This window comes from Phaethon lepturus, unplaced genomic scaffold, assembly GCF_000687285.1.
Source record: "Phaethon lepturus isolate BGI_N335 unplaced genomic scaffold, ASM68728v1 scaffold14304, whole genome shotgun sequence".
Classification (NCBI taxonomy): domain Eukaryota; kingdom Metazoa; phylum Chordata; class Aves; order Phaethontiformes; family Phaethontidae; genus Phaethon; species Phaethon lepturus.
The window spans coordinates 50,477-68,234 of record NW_010537086.1 but is presented as its reverse complement, the minus strand read 5'-3'; the positions used below and the strand labels follow the sequence as shown (position 1 = coordinate 68,234).

The window sequence follows — 17,758 nt, the reverse complement described above, 5'->3', positions numbered from 1 at the left end:
TACTTTATAAAAGAGAGTGAAAAGGCTCGCACACATAAGAGAGAAGGAAGGAAAGAGTATACTGTTTCCTTTCCGCAGCTTTTAATCTTAAAAAGAGTAACTCTCAGTCGCAGGGAGCAGAGCCCGCTTCGTGAGACCTCCCTCCCAAAACTGCCGGGATCCTTTACTTCCACCCTGAGCAAAGCAGGCGCCTTCGCAAAAGGAGTAAAAGCCTCCCAGCTGCCTCTGGCGGCATAGGAATAGACATGTCTACAGGGAAGATCTGTTGTCTGGTGCTGCTGACCCTTGGGGTGCTGGCGGTGGTTGTTGCACTCGTGGTCATCCTGACTCAACCCAAGTGCGGTCCTCAGCGCTACCTGCACGGTGCTGTGGCTGCTGACACCGAGACCTGCTCTGTCATCGGCCGGTATGTGCACAGACCTTTTGGTTTTTTGGGTTACGTGTTGCATATGTCATGGACTCGGACTGACAGGCAGGTACGTGTACTAACTACGGGAGCAAGCTGGGTTTCTGCCCTGTCCCTGCTTCTGGGGTTGAGCAGCAGTGCTGCTCCATGGGTGCTCTCCATCAGCAGTGGAGCAGCTCAGAGAGCAGATGGAGCCCTGCCTCTGTAGTTGATGCTTATTTTTATTATCCAATGTCACAAAAATTTGCAACTCTGCAAATCCTTGGCCTTTTGGAAGGTAAATATTTATAGTATACAAATGCAAGGCTGTTTTTAAGCGGGGAAGCAGGAAATTAACTGCTTGCTTCACAGTGGTAAGTCTGTTATATAAGTGGCTTAGAAGTAAGGAAGAAGTGAGAAGAGCTAGCAGGGAGCTGCAGCTCAGCTTCAGCAGAGGCAAGGAGGGCAGGCAGGCTGAGAGGGTAAGGGGGACTGGGCATCCCAGCCTTTAGGGTGTGTGTTTCTGGACTGAAGCCTGCAGCAGGTGTGTGTGCGATCAAGAAAGACACTCTTTATTGTAAAGAAAAGAGCAGATTTAATTGAAATTCAGACAGGACAGTATAAATACAAAAGACATACTTGCATCACTTGGAAGGAAAGATGTAGGTTTAAAAAATTCTCTATCTGCCCAGGTTGTAACACTTCAGTTTGTGTAACAACTTCTCTCTTTGACTCTTCTGTTATTATTTCACTATTACTGTTACTTCAATTCTTAAATGCTTGTATACATGAAAATAGAAGGATGGAACTTCACAAGGTACATGTGATGCTGCATGCTGGAGCTGTGTGCTCTACCTTGTGGCTGGAGGAATGAGATAAGACGTGGTGCCATTACACCATGCTTGCCATGTCGCACATGTGGTTCTTGCAATGATGTGCTAACACAGCGTCTGTGAGTAGTTAGAGAATATGTACTGTGTCTGCACATATGTCAAGGGATGAGATTTTTTTTTTTTTTTATGCTAAGCCACAGGTTAGTTACTCAGAGGGTAGAAGAAGTATCTTTTGAATCTGTATTAATGGAAATAGAGGAAAATACATTACTGGATTGCTCAAAGAATCTGCTGGGAAAACCACAGCACTTGTTTTGCAGCTATTGTAATTTTTAACTTGAAGTAGTGTAGAATCAGCTGGAAGGCACTGAAGTGAGAGCCACAGAAATCTGTGATCAGGTTGCCAACTGAGAAGCTTTGGCTATCAGGCTACTGCTGCTGGGTTGTCATCTATTTCCTTCCCTTCTCTCCACGAGAAGCTCCTCCGCCTGCTTCCATAGCCTCAACCATTGCTGTAGCTGCGCTTCCAGCGCACTTGCTGACAAGGTCTATGGTGTCCCTCCAGTCTGACAGACCACGTTAGATTTCTTACAAACCAATGAGCCAATGAGCCCCATAAAATTCTGCCCTTGCTCCAGCTTCCCATCACACATTTTTTCCCCCTTTTCCAAAGTCTGGGGCATCTGGACATAATGAATAAGGAAGTCTAGCATGGCAGTTATACTCCATGGATGCCACATCAGAGTCACTTTGACCAGGGTCTCTGCTTTTCAGAGCAACCTGCGCTGCTCGGGGTCCATCTCGCACTGACCTCCTGTGTGACTGTGCAGGGTGAAGGGCTTTCTCGAGCCTGACCCAGAGGTCTTGATGGCAGCACCAGGAGCTGAGTAGGACACAGTGACCTCCTGCCTATCTTTGCTGAACAAGATTTTAGCATCACATAGGAATTTTGTCACAGAAGTAGTAATAAAGTCCAGTTTCTCAGAGTAGTCTTAGCCATTAGGCCCTGATGTCCCCACCTGTGAGCTGCCACTTCATTTGCCACTTAACTTCACCAACAAAGTGAGAGTTGGGCAAAGCCAAACATCCCTTGATGCACAACCCCAACTCCTTCCCAGACACTGCCTAACCAGTCAACTGAGTGTTTTTGAGATTACAAGAATGCTGTTGATTTCTGCTGTTCGAAAATAATTAAACTCCCGAAATCATGTGCCTTAGGAGAGAGGAAACAAGAAGAAATAATTAACCTTGGGTTTTTCTTTTTCTTACTAAGGACTGTACTTAGGTCTTCACTCTTTTTCTGCAGTTATGCAAACATTTGCAAATTTTTACACTGGCTGTTTGGACTTGGCATGATGTAGAGAGTTGAGCAGTTAGGGGAGCAGTCATGAATGGCGAGATTCCCAACAGTACAAGAGCTGGGATCTGTACTGCTTGCCGCTGAGTCCCTGCTGGCCCCTTTGCTACCCGTGCTGCTGCTGTCTCTCTTCTGCCTAATTGCTGCCTCACCCCCAGTTCTGTGGCTGCTCCCACATGTACCCATCTCCCTGTGCTGGTGTTTGAGCCTGTGCAGTCACTACTTCTGGTCTTCTCATCCTACCAACACAACACCCTCACCCCTGCTCCCAAATTGCTTGACCCTTATGGGCTTTCTTCTGCCTTGATCCTACTTCCACAGCTCAGCCACCTCACTCCTCTCCCATCTCCTTTGTGTTTGAAGCAGGACATGGCCACTCTCCTTGCTTGTGATCCAGCCTGAGGAGCATTGCGCACTAAGAATAATAATTTCCTTGTTGTTTCCATGCCCCAAAGCTATGGCTTACCAGATGCAGTTTTTTCGATGAAGCTGTGCTTAGACTCTGCAGCTCAGGGTTGAAAAAGGCTCATTTCTGCTCTGCTTAGAAATCACAGGAGTATTAATCTACTGAGACTGGTTAATTCATTGATGACAACATACATACACATTTTTGTATATATAAAAATAAGTTTAAAAAATGATATGATCAATATGATCAAAATTTTTAATGATCACTTTGGTTTTATTTTTTCCTCAAAGCAAACAGCTTTGCCAAATTAGAGTGAATTGTTTGAACTGGAGACAGACTACATCTCTGGCTTTGTACTTGCACACTGTAAAGGCTCCTAACAAATTTTTTAGAGGAGCTTCAAACAAGTAAAATAAGGTAGGCCAACAAATTTCCTTAGTCTAATTTTTTGGTAATTGCTGGATGCTTTTAGTGGAAACATACAAAAGGAAAAGACTGACCTCCACAGCACCATGGGAAAAAAATTAGGCTTGGTGGCTTGGGTATGGCAAAGCTACAATCAAATGAAAACCACATGTTGTAATTGAACCTGTCAACCTGCCTGCCCACTCCACTGGTGAGGGCAGGAGTCATTGCAACCAGTTGCTAAAGGCACACCACAGAGAGATTCAGCAGTGACAGTTTGTCCCTCCTCTCCCCCACTGACCCCGCAGATCCTCGGGACCCTGGGCTGCCCCCCTGCAGCAACCTCTTTCATCCTGCAAATCCCCCCGCTCCCTAAGATCCTGGGAACCCATGTGGGGGATGCTCGGAGAACCTGCAGTGCAGCATGGGCATGAAACCAATCGCACTGTCCGGCGCCTGAAGTCTTGGAAGTTAAAAGCAGCACCTAATCTGACCTACTTATATTACTTAATTAAAAAATCTTGTTTCCTTTAAAAAAAAAAAAAACAAACCAAACCCAAACCACATGCTCTGTGAGTTGTCATTAGCAATAATGAAATTCCTGGGGCATTACATGATACTTTGTTGGTTTAAGATGCTGCTGTTTAAGACGGAGTCTTTGTGCGCTCCTAATAGAACTTTTAATTGAACTTATTGAGAATAACTGAACTGAACCTCTTGCGCAAAGAGCAATCTTATCTTTTAACAAGTGAGATGGTGGGTTGGGGAAAATGACTCGGGGCCTTTTGTTTCCCTCACTGATAGTTCAGCTGTGAAGGAAGGGTCAATGAAGGAACTGTGTAGCTCTGTAATTTGTTAGGACAAGCAGGAGATAGGAGACAGACTCACAGCCCCTGTTTGCTGCTCTTTTTCTTCAGTTGTGCTCAGCTGTCATCTTCGGGCTTGGGTTTTCCAGCTCTGGAGGTGGTGTTTGCGTATTCTGGGGCTGTGTAAGGTTGGACTCTCTGAAATCTTTATGCAACTCTTTGGCTCCCTGCAGAAAGTGAGCCATCTCAGCAAGCCTCTAGTGTGTCATCATCCTTGTTGGCAGGTCCTGTGCTAGACTTACTCTTAGCCATCAGTTCCCAGTTCTCAGTGCTGAACGAGGTTGTATCTTTTGCTGTGAATGGTTCTACTGCTGGAGACTGGGGACTGAAAGCAGTATTGTACAGGTGTCTGGTCCAAACATCTCTTCCAGACCCTGCGCTGGAAGAAAACTCGTCCCTGAATGAAGCTAACCTCTTTGATGAAGAGGGATAGGAGGCTAAAAGGAGAGTCAGAGCAGTTGTTAACTCAAGGATTTGGTACCAAAGTCTACCTCAGTAATTTGTCCTCATGTCAGGAAGCCATGAGGAGACAGGAGGTGATTTCCCTGCCAGTGAGTGGTACCCAAACCCACCTTTGCCTCCAGCTCTGAGCCACTTGTTCCCTCCTGGCAGTGAAGAGGCTTTTTCCATCAACCACATTTAAAGCTTCATACTACCTACCAATGTGCTGTTTGAGCTCTGCCATCCACTGCTCTGAATCCATTTGTTTTCCAAATGGCAGAAGCAAGAGCCAGCATAAGGCCAGGGAGAGATTTAGGAAAAGTGCTCATTCCCAGAGGTGGGATTTACTGCAGTGACCTAACCTGGCCCGCCCCAGCAGTGATCTCTGATCCCACTTCTCCAGTGTAGCCTAGCATAAACCCTGGGAACTGACTTCTTCTGAAACAAACACCCGCCTGGGGGACAGGGTGGTGGGGAGGGTGAGAATGTAACAGTCAGAAAATGTCTGCGGTCCTGGGAAGCCCAGTTCTAGGCAGAGAATCTGCTGCAAAAATAGTTTTCAGTGATGGCCAGCAACATTTCTGAAGAATGTTTGTATCCCAAAGGATTTGCCTTCCCTTCTTCTTGTATTTTAACAGTTTTAAATTTGGCAACTGACCCTTTTTTACAGAAACAGCTGTTGCTTTTGCTCTTCATAAATCTTAAACACAACTGACCCTTTTTTACAGAAACAGCTGTTGCTTTTGCTCTTCATAAATCTTAAACAGGCAGCTCCTATATAACGGATGGTCTCCTCCTAGCCCCCAGCTTTCTTTAGCAGGAAAAAAACCCCAATATAATTTAATACCTCACCATTTTCAGTGTATTTTAAATGGCTTCAGGGCTCCTTCTAGCCCAGGGCAGAATAGCAGACTTGGTCTGCAGCCCAGCACAGCCCATCTTTGCTGTGAGAACTGCGTGAGCGAAGTGCCATCATTCACCCTTCTGGGAGGGGGATGTGTGTGTGTGTGTGTGTGTCTGTGTGTGTGTGTGTGTGAATCCCTGTTTTGCTGCTGCTGGAGCGGGACTTGGTGGTTAACATCCTCTTCTGCTCCTGGCCTTAAGGAAACTCCATTAATGGCCAAGCCCTAAAGCTGAAACTAAGTGGCAGGAAGGATATAGGACAAAACATGTTCTTATCGGATCTTGTCAGCTGTAGCACTGAGATGTCTCTAGAGAGACCTGATAAGGTACCACACTTTGATTGAGGGGTCATTTGTGTCTCCAGGGTTTTGCATTATAATTAAGCTAGTTGTAGCAGTGATCCATATAAAGGAAGCAACCTGGGACAGGGTGTACTCTGCCAGTCTAGCTAGATGAGAAAGATGTAATAGCCCTAAATTCCCCAGGCATCACTTCCAAGGAAGTGGCAGGGCTCTGGCTGAAAGTGGGTGAGCCAGGCATGGGGAGCTGAGTGTGGTATATCAAGTGCCAGCTCAGAGAGTGTTTTTTTGTTGTGTTTCAGCCTCTAGAGAGGCTGGAGGGAAAGCTGTCAAGACTGAGGGCCAGGCTGCAGATAACATAGAATGGCTGTGTGCCCTGGACCCTGCGCTGATGATGGGGGACACATATCAGGCCTCCTGGGTAAAAGACCAAAGCAGCTCAAAAGAAATCTTGTTAATAACCCTGATCAGGATTTGGTTTTACGTGTACTGGGTATAGTTGTTTCTGAGCTTGAGCTAAAAGCCTGACTGTAGGGCTTGCTTTCCCTTAGCTACCACTGTGCCAGTCCTGTGTCATGGGACACTTCCTGTGCTGAGGTTCAAGTGAAAAACTTGGCAGGCACATGCACCCCCACAGAGCCAGGGAAGCAACATCAGTGTGGTGTGTGAGCCCTCCAAGATTCGTTTGCGAGCCTTGGGGCTGGACGTGCTTCCTGCCAGGTTGGGAAGAGCCAAGATAATGCCTAGTTTGGGGGAGAAATCTCAGTTCCCCTTCTCCCTAACCCCTGCCCCCAAAGAAGCAGCAGGCAAAGGGCCATGCCCAGCATCACACAGCCCATCCCATACTGAGATGGTCTCAGATGCTACACACCATGCTAACAGATGGAAAGCCTTAGCTCCCATCCCATGGTGCTCACTGAAAGGCAGCAGGCAAATGGAAAGCCCTCCTTTCCTTGAGCAAGAAACAGGTTTGACTGTGTGTTGTTAGATGTGGTATTTACCACCAGAGGTGACAGCGACAGTTGCCACCAATGTAGACACAGCAGACAGGAATGGAAACCACTTTTGGATTATCTGGAAATTCCATTTTTCATGTCACCTTGTTTATATTGCAATATGTGAATAATGAGGGCTAGTGACCAAGGACAAAGCAAAACATGCTTTGCTCTTCTGTGAAAAGGTGTCTCTGTGTTGGCTGCTGCTGTTATTTTTGCTCTATATTGTGTTAATAGCAAGGAGTCACAGCCAGGAATCAGGGCGTCACTGTGCTAGGCACAGAGCAGGAACAATAATGACTATCTCTAGCTTGCCTGCCTTCCTGAGGCGTGCACAATGTCAGCGTCTTGGGCATGACCCATCTGGAAACTACTGGGTGGACTGGCAGGTTGGAGTAATCAGTGTCCATAAATAAGCACTTGATTTGCCTTGGCCATGCCAGACAGGATGCGTCCATCCTGGCAGCACTGCTGAAGTCGTCTCCACTGGCCAGTGCCCATCTTCCTCCCACTTGTTTCTTGATGCTGTCAGGAAATCTGTGTACTTTTTGCCAACAGGCCAGCTCCCTGGAGAAGTTTGCAGCTCTCTTTAGCAGTCAGATACACCTTTTCTGCTGAGACTGAGACCTCATTTGTCCTCCCTGATCTCAGTGGCTTGTGTTATCCTGACTCTGTGTCTAACTGGGAGCATTAGGTCATGCTAGGAAACTCACAAGTTTGTACGCTTTGTGCGTATGGCACTGCATTTGCAGTAGTTAAAGGGTATTTAGCTCACAACGTTGCTTTTATAAACAAATACTTGGAACAACAAAAGATCTTAGCATCATCCAGAAGCAGGAATCTAGGTGTACAATTATTAAATTAATAATTTGATTAATTTTGGTCACCCTTTAGAGCATGCTGAGTTAATGCAGTTCCAGTGCAGAGCATACTGGCTTAGTGCAGATCAGTGGTGGGGGAACAGCTCATCTTTTGGAGTACGTAGACAACCATCACCGGATGACACAAGAAGGGGACAAGGATCTTCATCAGGGAGTGCTCTTCGAGGCAGAAGTGTTTCTGGGGTGTGGTGAGGGGTGTACGGCACCAGCTTTGGAAGGAGAGTGGCAGGGGGGTTCCTGGACAAGAGAGAGTACGAGATGTGCAACATCACACTTATGCAGCTGCGAATGTGTCTGGGAAGTTGGGTGAGTATCTGCTGCTTTTTGGGCTTTGGGAGAATGACAGAAATGTGTCTGATTTTTCCATGTTAAGGTCTTTATGAAATGAATGCCACACAATCTCAAAGTTTCTTTTTAAAATTGTTTTTCACTGCAAATTATCTCAGAACTATGGTTTTCCCTGGCACCAGCCTTTGTACATGTGCTGCCTTACAGCCCATAATCAGGGGCTCTGAGGAGCACTGTCCTAGGCCACTGTAAGTGGTCCTTTTCCCCTCCTTCCCCAACTTTCTACCATGCTTCCTGGGCCTTCTGCAGGTATAACTCAGTTTCTCATTAAGCCCTTGTGTCCTTCCCTTCTATTGTTAGCACTTAAAAAGCTTCAATTTCAGAAAAAGACCACACAGGGACATTCGTGTGGTGAGTCTTACCCCTGCTGCAAGGAGATGAATGGGGGACCCTGAGCCTCAGTCTTCATTTTCAGAGCTACAGCCAGGGAGCAGCTTGCTACTGGGAGGCTAAAAGCCATGCAGACCCCAAACAGAAAGCCTGGTGGTTCCCTAACATTTCTTTTCTCCTCACTTGTTCACATGCTGTTTCCTTACAGGCAGTGATTCCAAAGGCACTTACAGAAACAAAGGAAAGCCACAATCGGTGTGCCTGCTGGCAGCATCCTGTTCCCAGCCCCAGGAGGTCCCAGCCACATCAATGCATGTAAAATAAACAGCAGCCCCTATACGTGCTCTGTGTTCCTGTCACAGCCTCTGGGAGCAGTTGCACTCCAATTAATGAATTATTCCACTTTCCCTTCTGGCTTTGCCTTATCTAAGCAATACCCCAATCCTGCTAAGTCAGAAATGTTCCTAGCAAATACCAGTACTGGCTACTGGCGGGCTGTGCAAGGAAACCCCATCCCACCACATTTCCACTGCAAGGAAAAGATTTTTTTACAGCTGTGCTTGAAGGAAGCATTTGGTGAGACACGTTTCTCTAGCAGAAACTCATTGCTGTCAACAGCATGAGGCTGCCTTAATGCCTGTGCGTTCTTTGGTGTGGCTGTGCCTAGGTAGAAACAGTTGAGGGGTTTTTTTGCTTTTTTGGTTTTTGTTTTGGTTTTTTTTGCCTTTGGGGATACAGGGAGGGGGTGGGAGTTTTGTGCTAATATCACATAAGCCCAGGAAGGCACATTGTAGAAGCAATGAATTAAGGCCTGAATTTTGTGCTAATTGACATGTTAAGTCTCAGGAATTTGCTTCACATGGACCCATCATTCTTGCTTCAGTGCCTGTCCTGTTGACCAGCATATGCCTTTTTACTGGGAATGGTAGGTAAGGAGCTAGAAATCAGTTGTTTGGTTCCCAGCAAGTGGAAGGCTCTCTCCTCTGCTGAGAGCAGCCTCCTCTGTGTCTGGGAGCTCCTTGCTGTCCCTTTTTTTCACCAGCAATTGTGAGCAGCTGCAGTTCTATCCCATCACTCTTTGCCCAGAGGAAGACAAGCCTCACACAGGCCTGACCCCTGGCTGCTCTTTCCTCCTGCAGGCTCTCCCTTTTTTCCCAGTAATTTTCCTTTCTTGCTCCAGCAGAAGAAGGTGCCTTTCAGTGCTCTCACACCCCACACTGATGCCAATAGCTTTCTCCAACTGCTAGCTGCTCTCATCAAGCTGGGGCTGCCTTGCAAGTGCCCCAGAGAGACATTTTCCTGTGGGTCCTCCATTCTGTTATCCCTGGATTTTAACATTGTCTTTTTCCTCCATTTCTACCACAGGGACATCCTGAAAAGCGGAGGCACAGCTGTGGATGCTGCCATCGCCGGCTTGATCTGCACCTCGGTGATGAACCCTCAGAGTTCGGGCCTAGGTGGTGGGGTCATATTTACCATCTATAATGCCAGCACAGGTATGGGCCAGCCCTGGCCCCTCCATGGTGCCCCATCTCCCTGCAGCCACCCAGCTGCTGTGGAGAAGTCAGAATCCTTTATGTACGTTCAGAGCAATTTTTTGAATATAAAAGCTGCATCCTTTGATGACAAACCATGCTTTTGCTCTTAATCCAAAGCATCCGTTACAGGGAGTGCATGTTTTCACAGCAAGAACATGCAGTTGGGGAAGGAGCTTTGGGTTTAAAATGAACTGACTTTTCCTCTTCCTTCCCCCTCCAAAGCAATCGCAAATTATATTTCAAAGTCACATAGCTGACAGTGCAGCAAGGTGTGAGCAGTGCTGTCTGAGCTGCCACTGGGCTGCCATGGAGGCAGACAGGAGCCGAGCAAGGCATGTGTGCTGGCAACGAGCGCAGCAATATGGGGCTGTCGCTGGCTCAGTTGAGCCCTTGGGCTGGGAGTTCAGGGGCTCATCCTGCACCAGAGCTCAGGAAGTGCCTGCTGGTGTGGGTAAGACTCCCCAAAGTGGTGGTGCGAATTCCTCTCCCAGGAGAGGCGTCTTCCCTTCAGAAATATAAATCTAGCAATGTTCAGTTCCTGCTGGGAAGCCCTTCTGTGTTTGGCCTAACCCCTAGTATTGTGTTCTTGCTTTTATGTTCTTAATTATTTTTTTTTAACTGCCTTGGCTCCCCAAACCCCCCAGAGCTTATAGATCTAAATAGTAAAATCAACAATGAACACAATATTGTTATTTTAAAAATTGTGCCAAGTAGTCTCACAGAGTCACGAGTCTGGAAATGCTTGGATGTATCTTATGCAATAGCGTAATCTGGCAAAACACCTATGTTTTTCTTTTTTCCCTTTTGGCAGAGCCATGTAACTTTGTCTCCTATCAACAGTCCTCTTCTGCTACCTGAATTATCCTGCTGCAGAGAGCCGCAAATGGCCATGCACAGCTCAGGTGCTTGGTACACTAGGTAGCACTGTGGGCTCCTGCAACACAGCTGGCTCTGTGGCCTATGACAGGAAAAGTTAAATACAAGGCAGAGAAGGAGGTGAAACAATAGGCTAGACCTGAAATACAAGTCTATACAAGTGTTTTTTTTGTTTTGTTTTCAAGCTTCCTGATACATAGAGGGTCTTTCAGTATCACCATCGTGCTTACAAACATGATGGACATGCCTCACCATCACTTGGAAAATGGCCCATGAAGGGGGATGAGGCTCATGTTATGTCTCTGATGTCCCACCTGTAGAGGAAGTGCAGGAACCTGCGAATCAGATGTGAAGCAGCACGTCCCAGCCCACATCCCAGGCCCAGGAGCCCTGGCGGGGGGCACCTTAACTGGCTGGAGACAGGCCCTGGCCTTGTCCCTGTACCTTCATTGCCTCTAGGTAGGCACTGCTTTACTCTAAGTAAAAGCAAGGGAGCAGATGACAGTGTGTGCTGACGGCAGCCTGGCCCCGACAGTGTGCTTGACACATTTGGCAAAAGGCTTCAGGGCAGTTCAGCACAGGCTCTAGGCTAGCAGGCTGTGCAGTGCTCACAGCTGGCTGAAATGTGATGTTTACCTGCTTCAGGAACACAATTATATGCATTTCCCTCTTCTCCTTTCTAGGAACAGTCGAGGTGATCAATGCCCGCGAGACAGTCCCACGAGAGTTTCCACACAATTTACTGTCTGGCTGTGCTTCTGGTTTCCCCATTGGTAAGGACAGAGACTGGGCCACGAGGGCTGTGTGCCCTCCTGGCGTGCAGTGCACAAAGCTCAGGGTGGGGGAACCAAGGACCTTGCTGATTTTATCTGAAGTTTTATTTAATTGATCGTGCTCTTCCTGGATTGACTTTTGCAGAAGTAAGAAAAAATACTAGGTCTGTAAAAAGTCCTGTTTCATAGTAACATTGCCAACCTGACCAGCAAGGGTGTGAGGAGCAGAGTGTGGGGAGAAATCGCAACGTAATTTCTCTTCCTAGGAAGTCTGCATTTCAAGACCAGATTTCCCAGAGCATTCGTTTTCCGGCAGTTTGTACAGAGAAAAATAAGGTCAACAGCTGCTCAGACTTTCTGTAAACAAAAGAAGTCAATCTGTCTAATCTAGTGGGCTTGCCCATGTCCTTACATTGGGGAAGCAACCTGGCAGCATCAGGAGTTGTGTTGCTGGGCTCCAGCTTAGCTCAGCTACCTCTGCCACCTCACCCCGATCTGAGGAGGCTCCATGTCCATTTGCTGTTACCAGTTTGGCAGCAGGCACTCTTCATGGAGGAGATGTTCTTATCCTTGCAATAGGAGCCTGAACAGGAATCAGGAACAACTCTGGTTGGAAGGGACAGTTGGAGGCCTCTGCTCCAACTCCTGCTCAAAGCAGGGTGATGTCAGAGTCAGCTCAGGCTGCTCAGGACCTTTTCCTGTCACATTTTTGAGCTTCTCCAAAAATGGAGAATTTCACAGTTTCACTTGTTCTAGTGTTTGACCAGGCTCTGCGTGACTGCTTTTTCTCTTATGTCTAGCTGCCCTGTCCCCTGTTGCAACATGTGCCTTGCTGCCTCTTGTGCTTTCACTGTGCACCTCTGAGTCTGGCTCTAGCTTCTCTATACCCCTTCTATTAGGTAGTGGAAGAAATATGTGAACAGAAAAAGGAAATGAAAAAACCAAGCATGCTTTTAGAAGCCTTAGTTGCCTCTACAAATCCACACTTCCACTGGAGTGCTTTCAGGGAGGTGAAACGCACAAGCCGACGACTTACTGGGTGTGACACTGCCCTTCTGCTCTTCAGGTTCCCGCTGGATTGCTGTACCAGGAGAACTTCGAGGGTATGAGGAAGCCCATAAGCGATATGGCCGCTTACCATGGAAAGCCCTATTTGAACCAACCATCAAGCTCCTTTCAGAGCCACTTGTCATTTCCCCAGTTATGGAAAAAATGATCCATCACCCAGCCTTCTCCAGTCCAGGAAAAAGGCTGTGGTAAGACCCATTAATTAAATTGCGGTGTCAGGATGTTGTGGTTTAACCCGGCAGGTAGCTAAAACAAGCACACAGCCTTTCGCTTGCACCCCCTCCATGGGATAGGAATTGTAAAAAAGGTAGAACTCGGGGGTTGAGATAAAGACAGTTTAATAGGACAGGAAAAATAGAATAATAATAATAATAATAATGATAAATGAATATACAAAACAAGTGATGCACAGCACAATTGCTCACCAACCGCTGACCAATGCCCAGTTAGTTCCTGAGCCGCAGCACCTCCCGGCCCACTTCTCCCTGTTTATATACTGAGCATGACATCATATGGTATGGAAGAACCCTTTGGCCAGTTGGGGTCAGCTGTCCTGGCTGTGTCCCCTCCCAGCTTCTTATGCACCCCCTGCCTACTGCTTAGCAACAACTAAAACATCAGTACCTTATCAGCGTTATTTTCATCCCAAATCCAAAACACAGCACTATACCAGCTATCAGGAAGAAAAGCAACTCCATCTGAGCCGAAACTAGGACAGAGGACTGCTGTTGCCTCAGCTTCAGACCCTTCCTCTGACATGGAGCACAGGCTGCTGCTGCAGCTTGTGCTCAGTGAATACTTGCTGTGAAGAGGGAGAGAATAACAGAAGTGATTTTTAAAAAAATGTTTTTTTCTCTCGGCAAAATTTTTTTTGTAATTTAGAGTGGCTTGGCAGAGCAAAACTGTCTGCTAAGCACATCTGCTCACGAGGAGGAGCTAGCTATATGTGGCCTGCCTCCATCTGTGTGGAAATCGTCCCCTGGCAGCAGGGCCCTACAGCAGACACTTGTTTGGAGAAGCCCCACTGGCCTGAGCCAGGGTCAAAGCGTTAGGTCCCATGGAGGAAACTTTGTAGTGCCTGGTGCTATGGGAAGCAATCAGCTGAGAAGGACTTCTCTCCATGTAGACTGCAGTGTAGCACTGGCTGAGAAAGTGTACAACATGCATAAACCGAATCAGCTGTGGGTGGGAAGAAGAGATTGGCACTGGGGGCAAAATAAGCACATTCTGTAAACTGATGGATGTTCTTCTTTAACAGCCCACTGATATGTGACGGTCAAAGGTTTCTGAAGCATGGAGAGACCTTCAAGTGGCCAGCACTGCAGCAAACACTGCGAGCTGTAGCAGAAAATGGAGCTACGGCATTTTATGAGGGAGAGATAGGAAGGGCCTTGGTGGAGGACATTAGGAAGGCTGGTAGGTAACAGCTATAGTTAACACTAATAGACAGGCCTTTTCACAGCAATTGGCTAACAGCGAGTCGGTACCAGGGGAAAGCCAACACATGCCATTTGCTTGCCACTTGGGGTTGTACCTGGCATGGGAAGGGGCCATCTTTCCTCAGTTCTTGTAACTCGGGCCCAGAAGCAGAGCTGAGATCCACCTACTGCTCCGCTGTTCACCCATAGTACTCATGCACTGGCCTCTCCACCTCCCTTAGGCTTTGTGATGTCCTGGGGTTTGGCAGTAGATGAGGACACATGAAGACAGTGCTGTGCTCGGTGGAGGAAATTTGGAGTATGCAGGGATGGCTTTTTACAAGGCTCTGATGTAGCCAGCCCATAGCACCTAGTCAAAGCTAATGTGCTAATGCTGGCTACCCGTCTGGTTTTCTGTTGAAGGGTCCAGTATCTCACTGGAGGACCTTCAGGCATACAAAGCAGAGGTGTCCTCAGCTCTGAACATTACCCTGAACAACCACACCACAGTGTTTTCTCCTGGACCACCCATGGGAGGTGCTGTGCTCATGTTCATCCTCAAGATATTAGAAGGTAAATTCCTAAAGGAAAAGGGGCAGCAAGAGGTTTGCAAAGAGTGTTGCTCTAGAGCAATAGAAAAGTAATGGGCAGAAATGGAGTTGGCGAGCCAGAATGGGCCCCAAAGCAGCAGTGTGACCATGCTATGCAGCAGGATGATGAACTGGCTCATTCTTACAGTGGATCAGCATCACCGTAGCTGCTGCAAAGGCCAAAGGATACATGATTTTCCCAAGGCTTCAAGAGGAATTGAAGTCACAGCGAAAATTAGTACTTGGTTCTTTCTGTGCCCACATCCTGCTAAAGCATAGGGGAAACTTGGTAAGAACTGGGATGGGAAAAGGAGGTTCCTTTCAACTGTTTTTTTTTACAATTCTTGAAAAAACACTGCCTTGGATCTATTAACAAAATTATTTCTTCCTGCTCTGTAGAGTATAAACTCCATGAAGCATCACTTGCGACATCCAAGGAGAAGGTGGAAACCTACCATCGCATTGCAGAGGCCCTGAAGTTTGGCAATATGCTAAAACCCCTTATGAGTGACCCAGCCTTCTCCGAAGCTCAGGTGAGCTGGCATGGTGCATAGGGGCAGCCGCAGACACCCACAGCACTGGCAGCTGCTTCTACACTGCTGCTTGACGGAGGGGAAGCACACAAGTCCATTTCCTGTTTTTTTTTTTAAAACCTGCATTGTCACTGACTCCTTTTAGCCTGTGTACTAAGCTCTCAAGCAGGTTACCTATTGCCCAGACTATCTGGCCTGCCAGCAGAATGCAATGCTCTGACACCCTCCTGCCACGGAAGGAAAGAAAATACTTAGAACTGTGAGTCAAGAGCAATGCTGTTCAGGGGGCCCAGGCAGAGGCAGTATTCATTCACTCTTTCTGCAGTTTCTGTTGAGCTGTAGGCTGGAGCTCACTCGCCCGATAAAGGATGTACACATGCTCATGCCAGTGCTGAGGTGCCTCAGTACTGAGCTTGTTTGGTTTTCTGTGATGAGAGTGGCCTGGGGATTCAGGCTGGGGCTGAATGTGGCCAGCGCAGGGCCCCAAGCTCTGACTGTTGGGGCTGAATCCCCCAGGCTTCCTTGTGCCCAAAGACAGACATGCCTGTGCTTTGGTGACAGAAGCTCAGTGTCCTTGCTGTGATTACAGGTGACTGTGGGGACCATGCTGTCTGACAAGATTGCTGAGCTTACCAGAAGCCGAATAGATGCCCGCGGCGACCACCCACTCAACCATTACAACTTGTTGGGCTCCATCTACAACCACAGATACAAAAGCAAGGGCACAAGCCACATCTCTGTGCTTGCTGCAGATGGCAGTGCTGTGTCTGCCACCAGCACCATCAACTACCCGTGAGTAGCCAGGGGGCTGGTAATTGGGTCACGTAGGCCACGTATGGGGTTCACAGGGTACCTGCAAGGGCTGTGTGCCAGAAATACAAAACCCTCAGGCTTCACTGATTTAGGCAGGCTCTTACTCGTGAATGCCTTTTTCCTGTGACAGCAAAGGTCTTTGAGCATCAGCCCAAAGGACCATCACAATTCACAAAGATGTAACAACTTGCTGAGCTCGCTCTGCTGCGTTTCTGTGGGTTGGGCAAATCCCCACATCCACTAGTAACAGGGAGCTTATCTCTGGGTCCAGCACCGCAGCACAAACACCTTTTGGACACCCTGGCTGGGGCAGTTGCAGGCTGGGAGGAGACAGAGGTAACCCGCAGGGTGCTATGTTCAGTTAATGTCAGCCACAACAGGAGAGCACTGGGCACTGAAAGGCTACTTCTTTCCCTCCTGCAGGTTTGGCTCCTTCGTGTATTCTAACCAAACTGGGATCATTTTAAACAACGAACTTGCTGATTTCTGCGTAGCAAACAGAAGCATTAACCCAGGTGAGCATTCTCACCCTCAAAATAAAACACACAGCCAGGAGGTGGCTATGCAGGCTGTGTACAATGGGGCAGGGACTATCTGTAAACTGCAGGTACTCTTTCCTTTCCTAGGTCTGGATGAGAGCAAGTTTCTTTCAGACTAGAAAAGGATAAAGCCCTGTAGTGTGTCTGTATCTGCTCACATATACCCTTACATGGAGACATGGAAGTTTTGGTTTCTGACCAGGGAAATCAGAGATTAAAAAAATAAAAAGAAACCTGAAGCTAATTGATAGGGAGGGGAGGGAAGAAGTGAAGAAACTAGAACTGCTAGAACAAAGTTGCTGACTTTTTAGGCTCATCTATGAAAAAGTACATAGTTGCTGCACAGTCAGTAATGCTGCAGGCTCACACTGAGTTCTGTAACGCAGCAGGGTTGATGCAGAGACATTGCTCCATGAAATAAGCTAAGCTATCCCTGATGCACTCTCCCTTGGATCTGCCGAGAGAGGGAATGTTGGTACTGCAATGGCAGGATTGCTGCTGATGGTTCCTCAGCTGGACTGAATGAGCTGCAGCAAGTCCTGAATACTTGTAGGGTGCCCTGTCCTGCACCAAGAGATGCTTCCTCCTTAGCCTGTGCCATAAAGCTCCAGTTTCTTGTGAGATGGAGTCTCAGCACAAGGAAGCTATTTTTTCTGGAAAACTTGAGCTTCTTGAGGAACGAGCAGCAGCTTGTTTTTCCATGGGAAATGCAAGAAGGGTGAGGTAAACCTGTGTGTCCCTCTAACCCCCTTAACAGCCACATGGGAGGAATAAAGTGCTCTCCCTCTGCCCTAGGAGAGAAGCCTCCCTCAGCAATGGTGCCTTCCATTCTCATCTCCAAGACAGGAGACATGCTGGTGATCGGGGGAGCAGGTGGCACCTGGATTATCAGTGCTACTGCTATGGTGAGTAAAGAGGTACTGTGCAGTAACGCCTTCCAGCTGAGCAAGGGGAGCACACGCTGTCCTGAACAAGAGTTACTTTGCTGCTGCTAGTACTGCTCTGTGGAAGGCAGCAGTGAAGAGGGCCTGCTGCAGACTCAGTCTATCCTCACCGTCTTGCCTCTAGCATTTCTGCGGCAAGTGGCAGCTGCCCCTCTCAATTCTTTTTTGAAAGGGAAGAAATTAGAATAATCAAACAGCAAGTTAAGGAAGTTAG

The 17,758-nt window shown here is 47.6% G+C and overlaps 1 protein-coding gene across 1 annotated transcript in view; it reads left to right on the top strand.

The window, feature by feature from the left end:
• The first annotated feature begins 245 nt into the window (after positions 1–245).
• Positions 246–17,758, top strand: part of GGT5 (gamma-glutamyltransferase 5) — an 18,962-nt gene continuing 1,449 nt past the window's right edge. The window contains exons 1-10 of the mRNA XM_010286378.1: positions 246–406; positions 9,818–9,948; positions 11,550–11,639; positions 12,706–12,895; positions 13,966–14,123; positions 14,549–14,698; positions 15,115–15,248; positions 15,838–16,040; positions 16,485–16,576; positions 17,396–17,505. Coding sequence (XP_010284680.1) covers positions 246–406; positions 9,818–9,948; positions 11,550–11,639; positions 12,706–12,895; positions 13,966–14,123; positions 14,549–14,698; positions 15,115–15,248; positions 15,838–16,040; positions 16,485–16,576; positions 17,396–17,505 — 1,419 coding nt within the window. The remainder of the gene's footprint in view (positions 407–9,817; positions 9,949–11,549; positions 11,640–12,705; positions 12,896–13,965; positions 14,124–14,548; positions 14,699–15,114; positions 15,249–15,837; positions 16,041–16,484; positions 16,577–17,395; positions 17,506–17,758) is intronic.